Source organism: Melanostigma gelatinosum (genome assembly GCF_949748355.1).
Source record: "Melanostigma gelatinosum genome assembly, chromosome: 22".
Lineage (NCBI taxonomy): Eukaryota > Metazoa > Chordata > Actinopteri > Perciformes > Zoarcidae > Melanostigma > Melanostigma gelatinosum.
In genome coordinates, this window is record NC_136655.1 from 1,325,388 (window position 1) to 1,338,456 (window position 13,069).

General features: G+C 45.0%; 2 protein-coding genes across 5 annotated transcripts in view; both read left to right on the plus strand.

Annotated features, from left to right (window-relative positions):
- Positions 1–1,207: 1,207 nt before the first annotated feature.
- On the plus strand, positions 1,208–9,554 carry LOC306795889 (ras-related protein Rap-1b-like). 3 transcript variants are annotated; one of them, XM_079294582.1, is made up of 8 exons: positions 1,208–1,293; positions 3,845–3,914; positions 4,709–4,777; positions 4,860–4,916; positions 5,681–5,821; positions 6,855–6,998; positions 7,131–7,223; positions 7,292–9,554. In XM_079294582.1, the coding sequence occupies exons 2-7, from the start codon at positions 3,858–3,860 to the stop codon at positions 7,215–7,217; spliced, it is 555 nt and encodes a 184-aa protein (XP_079150708.1). In that variant the 5' UTR covers positions 1,208–1,293; positions 3,845–3,857; the 3' UTR covers positions 7,218–7,223; positions 7,292–9,554. The 3 variants fall into 3 exon arrangements, with proteins under 3 accessions (XP_079150708.1, XP_079150709.1, XP_079150710.1); XM_079294583.1 differs by having other exon boundaries at positions 1,233–1,293; positions 3,842–3,914; XM_079294584.1 differs by lacking the exon at positions 1,208–1,293 and adding an exon at positions 1,355–1,389.
- A 501-nt stretch (positions 9,555–10,055) lies between these two features.
- mdm1 (Mdm1 nuclear protein) overlaps positions 10,056–13,069 on the plus strand; it is a gene marked incomplete at both ends in the record, with an annotated part of 15,800 nt that continues 12,786 nt past the window's right edge. For both annotated transcript variants that reach the window (XM_079294470.1, XM_079294469.1), the window contains 8 exons: positions 10,056–10,073; positions 11,241–11,340; positions 11,451–11,594; positions 11,728–11,901; positions 11,998–12,089; positions 12,178–12,312; positions 12,624–12,785; positions 12,864–12,982. In XM_079294470.1, coding sequence (XP_079150596.1) covers positions 10,056–10,073; positions 11,241–11,340; positions 11,451–11,594; positions 11,728–11,901; positions 11,998–12,089; positions 12,178–12,312; positions 12,624–12,785; positions 12,864–12,982 — 944 coding nt within the window. The remainder of the gene's footprint in view (positions 10,074–11,240; positions 11,341–11,450; positions 11,595–11,727; positions 11,902–11,997; positions 12,090–12,177; positions 12,313–12,623; positions 12,786–12,863; positions 12,983–13,069) is intronic.

Consider the following 13,069-nt stretch of genomic DNA (forward strand, 5'->3'; position numbering starts at 1 on the left):
CAATTTGTATCTCTGAGATGTAGTACAGTAAAAAGTACAATATGTACCTCTGACATGTAGTACAGTAAAAAGTACAATATGTACCTCTGACATGTAGTACAGTAAAAAGTACAATATGTACCTCTGACATGTAGTACAGTAAAAAGTACAATATGTACCTCTGACATGTAGTACAGTAAAAAGTACAATATGTATCTCTAAGGTGTAGTGGAAGAGAAGTAAAAAGTACCATAACATGGAAATACTCAAGTAAAGTACAAGTTTAATTTGTACTTTAGTACAATAGCCAAAATAGTATTTGTTTTCATGTTGAAGATTGTCAGTTGTACATTCTTTCTGAGTTTTTGCCATTTTATTTCAGTAAAAATAGAAACCACAATAAAAAAAAGTACTTCTAGTATTTCTACTCTGCAGGAAGCGGGAAGCAGCTGAGAGTGAAGCAAACGTCACAAGAAAATAAGATCGAGCCAAAAAGTGACGAAGTTAGAGCGAAACCGGATGTAAGTTTAGATTGTATTCAAAATAAAAGGACAACATTAATGACTAATTGTCATAAGAGATATTTACTCTCTGTTAAGTGTCTGACTCCGTGACTTCACATTTCTTGGAATTGGTGCAACTTGGAAGTCTTTTATTTTGAGCAATAATTCAAAAATGTATAATTTTACAAATAATACATATTTCTGTTTTGCTTTGTACTCACAAATTATCAGAATACATTTCCAAGGCGCCTTTATTCTGAAAGACTGAGGTGTGTGTTCTGCTGTTAATTGCATATTAACTTAGCATGAATTAATAACTTTCATCACCTCAAGTATATTATACTAGTAATAAACTTATCTAACTTTCTACTCTCAAGACAATTCAACAGTAAATGTATCAATGCAAAGCCTTTATTTTGAAAATAAGAACAAAAAATGTATCTGATTTGTCCAATATTGTGAATAAATAATACATTTCAACGTGCAAATTCACTCATACTCACTACTTTCTAGAGCTTTCAACCACACACACCACTCTTCATCAGTATAAATTATTGCAATTTACAACCAGTTTAAAGCCAACACCTCCCCCCCTTTATTCTGAAAAGATTCACAGGAAGCACCGGCGTTCACCACGTCGAACTCGACGTCAGCGCGCAGCGGCGGCAGGAGGGAGCGGCTCTGGTAGAGCGACATAGACGGAGAGCGAGAGAGAGACAGAAACAGAGTGTGTGTGAGTGAGAGAGACAGGGACAGAGAGAGAGAGAGAGCGAGAGAGAGAGAGAGCATTGGAGTGGACGGGTGGATGACTGTGAGTACCGCTTGATTTCGCTCTTCTTTTATTTATTCCCTCCATCATGTAGATGTAGCTTAACCCGGGACGGACCGGGGCGGATCGTGACACAGGGTGAGGGGGTGAGACAGGCTGGTGCCGTGCCGAGCTGGGCTGGGTTTGCGGAAGCGACCGGCGGACAGACAGACAGACAGACAGGCGGACGGAGGGACAGACAGACCGGAGCTCCGTTAATCGTACACGCAGACAGACAGACAGCCGAAGGAACAAACATGGCGGCGGTGTGTCCGTCCGTCTTCACGCCTTTTTAAAGATCTCTGCATTACAGTTCTCCGGCTTTCCTCCAGCGGGGCATGCCGCCAGATCTGGCCGGGTGGGGAGCATTATGAGGCGGCCTCAGAGCTGCGCAACTCCCGCTACTCTGCTGGAGGAAAAATAAATAAATGAAAAGAAAGAGAGGAAGTAAAGTTATTGCAGACTGCGGAGTTGAGGAGTTTTGGAGGAACCTGTCTGTCGCTCTGCCCGTCTGTCGACCTGTCTGTCTGACTGTAGTGTATAGACAAGGCTTGGTTTTATTCTGTCAGCAACACACACACACACACACACGCATTGAGTATTGACAGGCCCCACCTAGTTGTGGTTGACTCAGGGATCTCTGTGTGTGTGTGTCCATCTTTCTCCTCCACCAACTTTACTTTAGTTGATTAACATCACGCTGCATTCGCTGCCTGTTGGAAAAATCAGAACTACACACTTGGTGCACATAGCAACACGCGTGTAGATCAGAGCGAGGTGATATTTCATTATGATATTAATATTGTGATCGCTAGAAACCACTGAGTACCTGTTTGATTGTCTGTGTAAATATCCTCTGAATATATCACATGGAAGAGCAGATTCCTACCTCTTAAATGAAGCTATGCCTAAAATTGATTGGTGACAGAAATATTCTGATGCTTCTGAAGAGAAAAAGCCCAAAAACCGTCTCTGGTTTCAGCTCCTTACATGTGAGAATTTGCAGATTTTCTTTGTTTTAAACGGAATATTTTTGTAGTTTTTGCCTGTTTATCGGATAAAATAATGAATTTGAAGAAGTCATATTTTTCATCCTCTCAGATTAATTGATATTTTACAACCTCGACGTTGGGATGTTGAATATATAATCTCACCATAACTCATACGTATTAATATTAAGTTACCTCATCGATATCAGCCTCATAACCATGTGGTTGAGATTTAGGTGATGTAGTATGTTATAACAGGGACAATATTTAGTTTAAATGATCAATCTCTGCACTATATTATTAATATAGTGCTCTGTTCACTACCTGCTCAGCTACTTTGTATTCTACCTGATCAGGTACTCTGTTAGAGTACCTCACACTGATGTAGAGACGTTGAGGTGGAGACGCTGAGGTGGAGACGCGGAGGTGGAGACGTTGAGGTGGAGACGCGGAGGTGGAGACGCTGAGGTGGAGACAGGTGTAGGAGGAGTCAAACTCACTTTCTCTTCTTCTCCACTTTGTGACTTCCTGTGATTCCCTGAACTCGTCAGGACTTGTTGCATCAAACTGAAGACAGACGTAGTGAGACGGTCCCGTTTAGACCTCCAGGCTCTGAAATCCTCCTCTGGTGATGCGTTCACTTGCACGATGCAACTAATACACAGTGAGATGGCGAGAAGTGACAGAGTTCACACTTATTCACTTACAACAGGAAGTGAAAGTATGAAAGAGTTGAGACGCCCCATCGGCATTCTGGGTAAAATAACACAAATGGCAGTTAGAAATGAGAGAGAGATGTTAACATTGGCAGACCCTCAACAAGAGAGGTGTGTGTGTGTGTGCGTGTGTGTGCGTGTGCGTGTGCGTGCGTGTGTGCGCGTGTGTCGTCTCAGTCTTGTTGCTTCTTGTTGCTGCAACGACAAACACGGCGAGGCATGACTGGTATGCAAAAACACACACACATGCATACACATACATACATACATACATACACATAAATACATCCATACACACATGCATGCATACATAAATACATACATACACACATATACACACACACACATGAGGGTGCATGGCAACAGTAACCAGCAAGGATTCCACAGCTGTGACTTCACCACCAGCTGTGTGTGATCACGTGACCTCGCTATGTTTTTAATAAACACACGCACCCAGATGCATGCTGGGTAATTATGACCTCCCGGTGAGAGGGAGGAACCTTCGTGTGTGTGTGTAGATCCTTCACTGTCCCTCTCTGAGTATTTTTCACTTTAAAGCTCATTAAACTCTTTGAAATCTGTTGAATTTGTCGAAATAAATGTTCCTTATTTCATTCAATGTTTTAAATTTTGGTTCTCTCTCTCTCTCTCGCTCTCTCTCTCGCTCTCTCTCTCGCTCTCGCTCTCTCTCTCGCTCTCGCTCTCTCTCTCTCTCTCTCTCTCTCTCTCTCTCTCTCTCTCTGTCGCTCTCTCGCTCTCTCTCTCGCTCTCTCGCTCTCTCGCTCTCTCTCTCTCTCTCACGCTCTCTCTCTCTCTCTCTCCCCCCCCCCCCCCCCCCCCCCCCAGCAGACAGACAGTCAGGATGCGTGAATACAAACTGGTAGTTTTAGGATCAGGAGGAGTTGGAAAGTCCGCTCTGGTAAGTTATGAAACCTCGTTACTGTTTCTAATAATCATGAAGTAAACAATATTCTCCATGTTTGTTATTGTGAGTCAACCATCTTCCTCCTCTGAGCCATAGACTTCCATTAAAACATCGAGCCTCGCTGTCCTTCATCACCATCTACACATGAGTTTGATCAAAACTACAGCGGCCATCTTTGTAGGCGATTACAGAGCGTCTTTAAACCTCTTTAAGTAGCTTTAAGCTTGTTGGCTGCATCTTAAATATTCAACACATTTATTTATTTTATTATCTTTGTAAATAACCGATATTTCAACAAATGAGAGGAAACCGCTGCTTTACACATAAATAAACTATGTATTTGGTTTTTGAGAGTCTTTTAATAAGATTTATTGATAATAATAAAAACCTTTAAGATCACGTGAGAAAAGATGGATGTAAATTATTAAATGGATCTCAGTTTATTTAGTTAATACATTTATTTAATTGTTTTCTTCTCACTAAAACTACCTTTTCATGAACAACAACGACACAAAAAAATCACTATTTTGAAGATTTTATTTTACGTTTTAATTTCAAAATAAAAGCGCACACACACACACACACACACAATGAGGTGCTTCAGTGTGGATGGTATAATGGAGACGTGTCAGTGTGTCACATTAATTCCATTCCAATGACTTCCAATGAGAACAGAGCTCCATTAACATGACTGGCCTACTTCTCTTTATCTGTCTGCCTGTCTGTCCCTCTGCCTGTCTGTCCCTCTGCCTGTCTGTCTCTCTGACTGTCTGTCTCTCTGTCTCCAGACCGTCCAGTTTGTTCAGGGGATCTTTGTGGAGAAATACGACCCGACGATAGAGGATTCCTACAGGAAGGTAAGACAGGCTATCTGCCCGTCTGTCTCTCCCGATGTGATGAACTTAGATGATTTATTTGAGTTTGTTTGTCTCTTTGCAGCAAGTCGAGGTCGATGGACAACAGTGTATGTTAGAGATCCTGGACACAGCAGGGACAGTAAGACCTGTCTGTCTGTCTGACCAGCCATCTTTCTCCCGGTCCAACTGTTTGTCTCTCACTCGCTGTCTCTCTGACACCTGTCTGTCTGTCTGCCCACCTGTCTGTCTCCCTCCCCACCTGTCTGTCTCCCTCCCCACCTGTCTGTCTCCCTCCCCACCTGTCTATGTCTCTCCCCACCTGTCTATGTCTCCCTCCCCACCTGTCTATGTCTCTCCCCACCTGTCTATGTCTCTCCCCACCTGTCTGTCTCCCTCCCCACCTGTCTATGTCTCTCCCCACCTGTCTGTCTCCCTCCCCACCTGTCTATGTCTCCCTCCCCACCTGTCTATGTCTCTCCCTCCCCACCTGTCTATGTCCCTGACCACCTGTCTGTCTCCCTCCCCACCTGTCTGTCTCTCTCCCCACCTGTCTATGTCCCTGACCACCTGTCTGTCTCTCTCCCCACCTGTCTGTCTCTCTCCCCACCTGTCTGTCTCCCTCCCCACCTGTCTATGTCTCTCCCTCCCCACCTGTCTATGTCCCTGACCACCTGTCTGTCTCTCTCCCCACCTGTCTGTCTCTCTCCCCACCTGTCTATGTCCCTGACCACCTGTCTGTCTCTCTCCACACCTGTCTATGTCGCTCCCCACCTGTCTGTCTCCCTGACCACCTGTCTGTCTACCTCCCCACCTGTCTATGTCCCTGACCACCTGTCTGTCTCTCTCCCCACCTGTCTGTCTCTCTCCCCACCTGTCTGTCTCTCTCCCCACCTGTCTGTGCAGGAGCAGTTCACGGCGATGAGAGACCTGTACATGAAGAACGGTCAGGGCTTCGCTCTCGTCTACTCCATCACGGCTCAGTCCACCTTCAATGACCTGCAGGACCTCCGGGAGCAGATCCTCAGAGTGAAGGACACCGAGGACGTACGACACACACGCACACACACACTCACCTACACACACGCATGCACTCACCTACACACGCATACGCATACACACACCTACACGCACACACACATACGCATGCACACGCGCACGCACTCACCTACACACGCACACACACACACACACACCTACACACACGCACTCACGCACGCACTCACCTACACACGCATACGCACATACACACCTACACGCACACACACATACACACACACACATACGCACTCACCTACACACACACGCACACACACACTCACCTACACACACGCACTCACGCACGCACTCACCTACACACGCATACGCACATACACACACACACGCACACACACACTCACCTACACACACGCACTCACGCACGCACTCACCTACACACGCATAAGCACGTACACACGCACACACACACTCACCTACACACACGCACTCACGCACGCACTCGCCTACACACGCATACGCACATACACACCTACACGCACACACACATACACACACACACATACGCACTCACCTACACACATACGCACTCACCTACACACGCATACTCACTCACACACACACTTATTCATGGATTTAGTCTTGTTGATCTATTGTCTTTAAATCAACTATTTTCTGAATTCATTAACTGTTTCAGTGCTTTAGTTTAACTCGTATCTCTTCAAACCATTCAAACACTGAATGAGAGGGTTGATTTGGTGTAACTAGTGACATCTGCTGGCCAGCTGCTGCTACTGCATCTATCTGTAAGACCTCATCATGGAGCCAATGAATCAAACCTCTGCTGTTAAATATGAAAGTTAAAACCTTTAAAACTTATTTCACCGCTATTTCTGATAAGAGTACAATGCTGCGTTCACAGCAAACACCAAGCAAATAATCACAAAAATAACGTCTGAATTCTTCCTTTGTCAGGTCCCTCCGCAAGACGACAAGCAAACGACTTTTAAAATGCTTGTTTTCTGCATGGAGTCTGGCTCGATCAGCGCTAGGCTATGCTAACAATGTGCTTGTGGCGCTGCAGGTTCCCATGATCCTGGTGGGGAACAAGTGCGACCTGGAGGTGGAGCGGGTGGTGGCCAAAGAGTCGGGCATCGGCCTCGCCCGCCAGTGGAACTCCTGCGCCTTCCTGGAGACCTCGGCCAAGAGCAAGATCAACGTCAACGAGGTGAACGCACACATCACAGCTGGTGGAGCTCTGCACCTTTCTAGTTGTAACAATCTTCAATCTTTTTCTTTAGCTTTAGGTATTGAGCCTAAAATACATGTTTCTATATGTTTTATTTATGTTTGTGTGCAGATCTTCTATGACCTCGTGCGACAGATCAACAGGAAGAGTCCAGTTCAAGGGAAAACTCGCAAAAAGTCCAACTGTCAACTTCTCTAATAACAGGTACGTTATACATGTCTATTAATAGACACAAACACTGTACGAATATTTAATTCATCTTCTCTCTCTAGTTTCCTGCTCACCTGACCGACAACCAACCAACCAACCAATCACAGGACATCTTCCAGCTGGCCACGCCCCCCTTTTTAACACAACCACGTCATCATCAACATCAGCCACCTCTGACCTAACAAACATCGAAAGACTGCAGCCGGCGATGATGGTCATGACTATGATGAAGATGATGATTCTGCTGTTGCAGGAATGGGGGGGCTGTCCAAACAACTGCCCAAATTTAAACTGCGGTTCCCATCATGCTCTCTGCTAGGCCACATAGCGCTGGGGGAGTGGCCTCTTGCTTTTACTTTTAAATGTTTTTCCAGCAGCTGGTTGAACCTGTGGATCCATTCAGTGATTATTATTATTACGGTGGTTATTATTATGATTATGTGTGAAAAAAAGATATAAAAGTCATTTAATGTTTTTAATTTTTTGGGGGGGGGGGTAGCGGGTGCAGCAGGTCACACGGTTAGCTCGCCGCGCTCCGCTAACTTAAGTTAGCTGACAGATTTGGCAATATTTAGAGAAAATGCTAACTATCCATGCTACTTAAACGGCAAATGATGCCGTTTGTGAGGTGTTAGCATTATGAATACATCCAAAAGAGGACTGAAGGCTAACTATGCTAACACACTACTTGTGTGAGTGTCAGTATATTCACAAAGAAACGGTGATCGCCATGAGTTAGCTTGTCAGCTTAGCTGCGAGCTAGCTTGCGATAAGGAAAAGCTAACAAAGCTAAACATGCCGTTTGTAAACAGCGATGAGTTTCAAAACATCAAAATAAAACTAGCGCGATAGTAAATATCAGGCAGCGCTAACAGCCAATTTAATATATATGTATTATGCTAAAGGGAAGCTAATAATGCCACTTTAGCAAATAAATTACAGTAGATGCGATCTAACTTGTTAGCATAGCAGCACGGTGAGCTGACTCTAGATCTGCTGCTCAGGGCAGACATGTTGCCTTTAGACAGCAGACTCACACTGGTCCAGTAGGCTACCTTGTGTGTGTTTTTGTGAGTGTATTAATGTTAAGAGGGACGTGCTGAATTCTCTGTTCTTTACGTCTCAACTGATGTGAACTGTTCCTCTATGGAGGAACAAACTTAAGCGAAAAACAGTTAGAGCTGGTCCTCCATGTCCCTGCATGCTCAGATCATCCAGGTAATACTTCATGCTACCACGTTAGCATACACTGGGTGCAGTGGTAGCAGCTAACATGATAAAATGTTAGCATGGATGTTCTCATCATTTCGACGAGGAGCTAAAATCTCAGTGTGTCTTTCTAACGGTAGCGCCGGCCGAGGTTCAACACCGACGGGAGGATGTTGGGCTTGAAGCGGAAGCCCCGCCCCCAAATATATGTTGGGGGCGTGGCCTGTGAAGCAGCAGCCACATTAAAAAAAAGCCTTTTTCTTATATCCGTCTTTGTTTGAAATGTGAGTGCGTTGGACTCAGTGACCTCTGTGAGTACTGCTGTGAACAGTGTTGTACTACCGGGAGTACTGCAAGTACAGTGTGGTACTACTACTGTTCTCCCGCAGTAGTAGGTTCAGTCATGTAGCATGTTGATGTTTCTGTCAGTACTCAGTCTGACCTCCGGGAGGTGCCGAGAACAGTTTGCATGCCAAGCGGGTCGAAGGTCTGTTTGCAGCTGCAACGGATCCTCATAAATAAATGTCATGCTAACGTGCTAGCATGCTAACGAATAGGAGAAGCCAGTGTTACGATAGCACTTTTAGATACATTTCAGATCAGCACCTGGCAATGTCGCCACGGCTACAGGCAGACCTTTCTGGCTTCTGATGTGCATTCGTCATTTTATGCGACTTCTGTGGCTGTAATGATTGACAGCTCAGGCCAAACTCATACAGTGTGTGTGTGTGTGTGTAGACGTTTTGGCAGATCTAAAGGCCTCAGTATGCATACAGAGGCCTTAACGTCTGGGATAAATTGAGGCGTGTTTTTTCACTTTTTTAGAGCTAGGCTAGCAGTTTCCCTCTGCTTCCATTCTTTGTGCTAAGCTAGGCTAAAGGCACCCTGGACCTATCTCTGTGCGGATTAAACTCATTGTGATCTTCTCATTGTGAGTTTCTCTAAAAACGAACAGAAGTCGCACCGAAGTGACGAGTGCAACACGCAGCCGAATGCAAACTGAGTCATTCAAAGAAGAAATTATTTTACATTACTGAAATAAATCTGCTTCTTTTGTTCTCTGTATGGCATGTTGACCAGTGAAATGTAAAATGAACCAGTTCAGCCAGTTCAAACACCGGGGGGAGGGGGGGGGGGGTGAAGCCAAATGTAAAGTAAAAACTAAAAAGCCTTAAATGAATAAAAGTGGTGCAATTTTGTAACAGCAACAGCGATGTGGACTCATTCTGGATTAGATATATACGCTCACATACACTATATACATTATTGTTGTTTTGAGGCCTCATTATTATTAACGTAATTAATTATATTAATGTATTATTATTTTTAAGAGGGTTTATTATTGTTTTGAGGCCTCATTATTCTTAACGTAATTATATCAATGTATTATTTTTTTCTTCTGGGGTTTATAATTATTATTTTGAGGGGTTATTATTATTATTGGGTCATAAACAGAACGAAAACACTGGCGTCTACGCGGGTACGTCAGACGCTGAGCTGCCATGGCAACAGCGGCAGCTTGTTCCTGTAACTAAAGCAGGTGAGCAGACGCTTAGCATGCTGGCCAAATTACGAAGAAGTGAGTTCTCGCGTTGTTTCGTCGGTGGCGAGAGTGCGATGACCGTCCGCTTCAAGGTAAGCAACAGGTTGTCAGGCGTTAGCATCGTTAGCCAAACAAACGGATGCTAACGAACCCAGCTAACGCCACATAGGTCGCTAAGTCATGAACATTCATGAATGGTTTGTGACAACAAATTGGCAGCTTTAGCTCTCGTGAACGTGTCACGAGACTGGCGTAGCGGACAGAACCGTGCACGAGACTGCAGAGTCAGGATAAATGAGACAACCCGGATGTAATGAGCTAATCCAGCTAATCAGTTTAATTTTGACATGCTGTAGTTAGACGCTGTACTCAGTGGAAAGTACTATGTTTACCTCTGAGATGTAGTACAGTAAAAAGTACACCATTTACCTCTGAGATGTAGTACAGTATAAAGTACATTGTTTACCTCTGAGATGTAGTACGTTATAAAGTACACTGTTTACCTCTGAGATGTAGTACAGTATAAAGTACACTGTTTACCTCTGAGATGTAGTACAGTATAAAGTACACTGTTTACCTCTGAGATGTAGTACAGTATAAAGTACATTGTTTACCTCTGAGATGTAGTACGTTATAAAGTACACTGTTTACCTCTGAGATGTAGTACAGTATAAAGTACATTGTTTACCTCTGAGATATTGTACAGTATAAAGTACATTGTTTACCTCTGAGATGTAGTGCAGTATAAAGTACACTGTTTACCTCTGAGATGTAGTACAGTATGAAGTACACTGTTTACACAGTATAAAGTACACTGTTTACCTCTGAGATGTAGTACAGTATGAAGTACACTGTTTACCTCTGAGATGTAGTACAGTATAAAGTACACTGTTTACCTCTGAGATGTAGTACAGTATGAAGTACACTGTTTACCTCTGAGATGTAGTACAGTATGAAGTACACTGTTTACCTCTGAGATGTAGTACAGTATAAAGTACATTGTTTACCTCTGAGATGTAGTACAGTATGAAGTACACTGTTTACCTCTGAGATGTAGTACAGTATGAAGTACACTGTTTACCTCTGAGATGTAGTACAGTATGAAGTACACTGTTTACCTCTGAGATGTAGTACAGTATGAAGTACACTGTTTACCTCTGAGATGTAGTACAGTATGAAGTACACTGTTTACCTCTGAGATGTAGTACAGTATGAAGTACACTGTTTACCTCTGAGATGTATGTATTCATGTGTTTCAGAGTCGGAGTGAATACCAGAGGAGCTTCAGGGTGTTCCGGTCCAGAAGTGTGTCTCCTCAGCGCTGCGTCCCATTGGCCGGTCTGCGCTCCGACCAGATGGGTGAGAACCCTGAGACGAGCTCTGATTGGACAAACCTTAGTCTTCTCTTTCTTTTATTCTTTGAACCAAAAATTAAAAGTTCCAGCTTTGACATCAAGTACGTCTCTCAGGTATCAGCAGAGAACCAGGTCTCCAGCAGCGGAAGAGGCTCAGTCCTGGTAGTCTGGCTCAGTCCTGCAGGTCTCTGCTGTGTCCTCCAGATCCACAGAAGTCCCTCGCTGAACCGACTGCACCCGGAACAGCACCCCCTGCTGGTAGGAAACCTCCATTACAGAACTCTCTTCTTAGACATACACGTTTAGCATGCTAGTATACTGACGTTAGCGTGTTAGCATCCTACGTAAGATAACAAGGCGTTCTTCAGACGTCCCTCTTCTTAATCACCAGCCTCGAGGAGTCGCTCGGCTCACAGGAAGGAGACTTCCCTCGGGCCAAATCCTCCAACACCTCTCGGCGCACGAGTTGACCCCGGATCTCCTGCAGACCCTGGACCTCCGGCAGGACCACGACCCGCTGCAGATCCTGGACCGTCAGTTGAACCAGGAGCTGCTGGAAAATCTGGTGAATACACATCACGTATCTGCTTTCATTATCGTCTTACCTTTAATCTTTAAACGCTTTGATTCTGAGTATTTATTTGTTTTTCTGTCTCCTCAGTGAAGCCCCACCCCTCCAAGCTTGACAGCCAGTCACAGCTGAGCCGACCCTTGACGGTAGCGCCTGATGGACAGCAGCCCTCGGCCAATGAGGTGAGCCGATATGTTGCCTTACACAGATTTACTACCTGCACCACAGGTGTGTGTCTCTCTGTTGGGTTCACCTTCATGTGTGACGCAGGTTCAGCACGCTCTGCGCTTGAGGGCGGGGCTGGGGGCGGGGCTAAGGACGGGCGGCCACAGGTCAGAGTATCACAGACAGTTCAGCTGGAAGGAACCTGCAACCGCTGCTTCTCCCATTCTGACTGCAGAACAGGTACACATCCACCCAATACACCAAATACTACTACATGTTGTACTACTGACTGTACACAGATAATACTGCAAATACAAGAACTTAACATTATCACATAAGAGGGAGGTAATGTAGTGTGTGTCGTATATATCTGTACTATCATCATCAGTAGTAGTAGTAGTACTGCTGCTGTGTGTCCACTAGATGGAGGTAGAAAGTCATGAATATAAAATATAAATTCACAATAAGACGAATGTAAAATGTATTTGTGTACAGTACGAATGATTGAAGTAGTAATCGGCTGACTGCTGACCTCTGACCCCTCCATGTAGCTGATCCGCTCCAGCAGGTCCGTGCCGCCCTTTAAGAAGCACCCCGTTCCCCTGGAGACAGAGTACCGGCGCAGCTTCCGGGGTCTGGCCCCGCCCACCGAGCCCCGCCTCCAGAAACACCTGGAGCATCATCAGAGAGCACCGCTGTTCCACATAGACATGGTACACACACGCTTGTTGTTCCTGCAGTCATTTGACTTTTCACAATAAAAGTCCTGACTGAACTGTCTTCATCTCCAGACCAACAAAAAGAGGAGGGAGGAGTCAGAGAAGAAGCCACGCCCCAGAGAGGATGTCCCCGCCCTCAATAAAGCTGAAACCACGCCCCCTCACCCACCTCAGGTTCAGAGAGGACACAGGTGTGTTTCTGTGTGTGTGTGTGTGGTGTGTGTGTGTGTGTGTCGTGAATGTGCATCACGTTCATGGCCGTCTGTCTGTCTCACAAG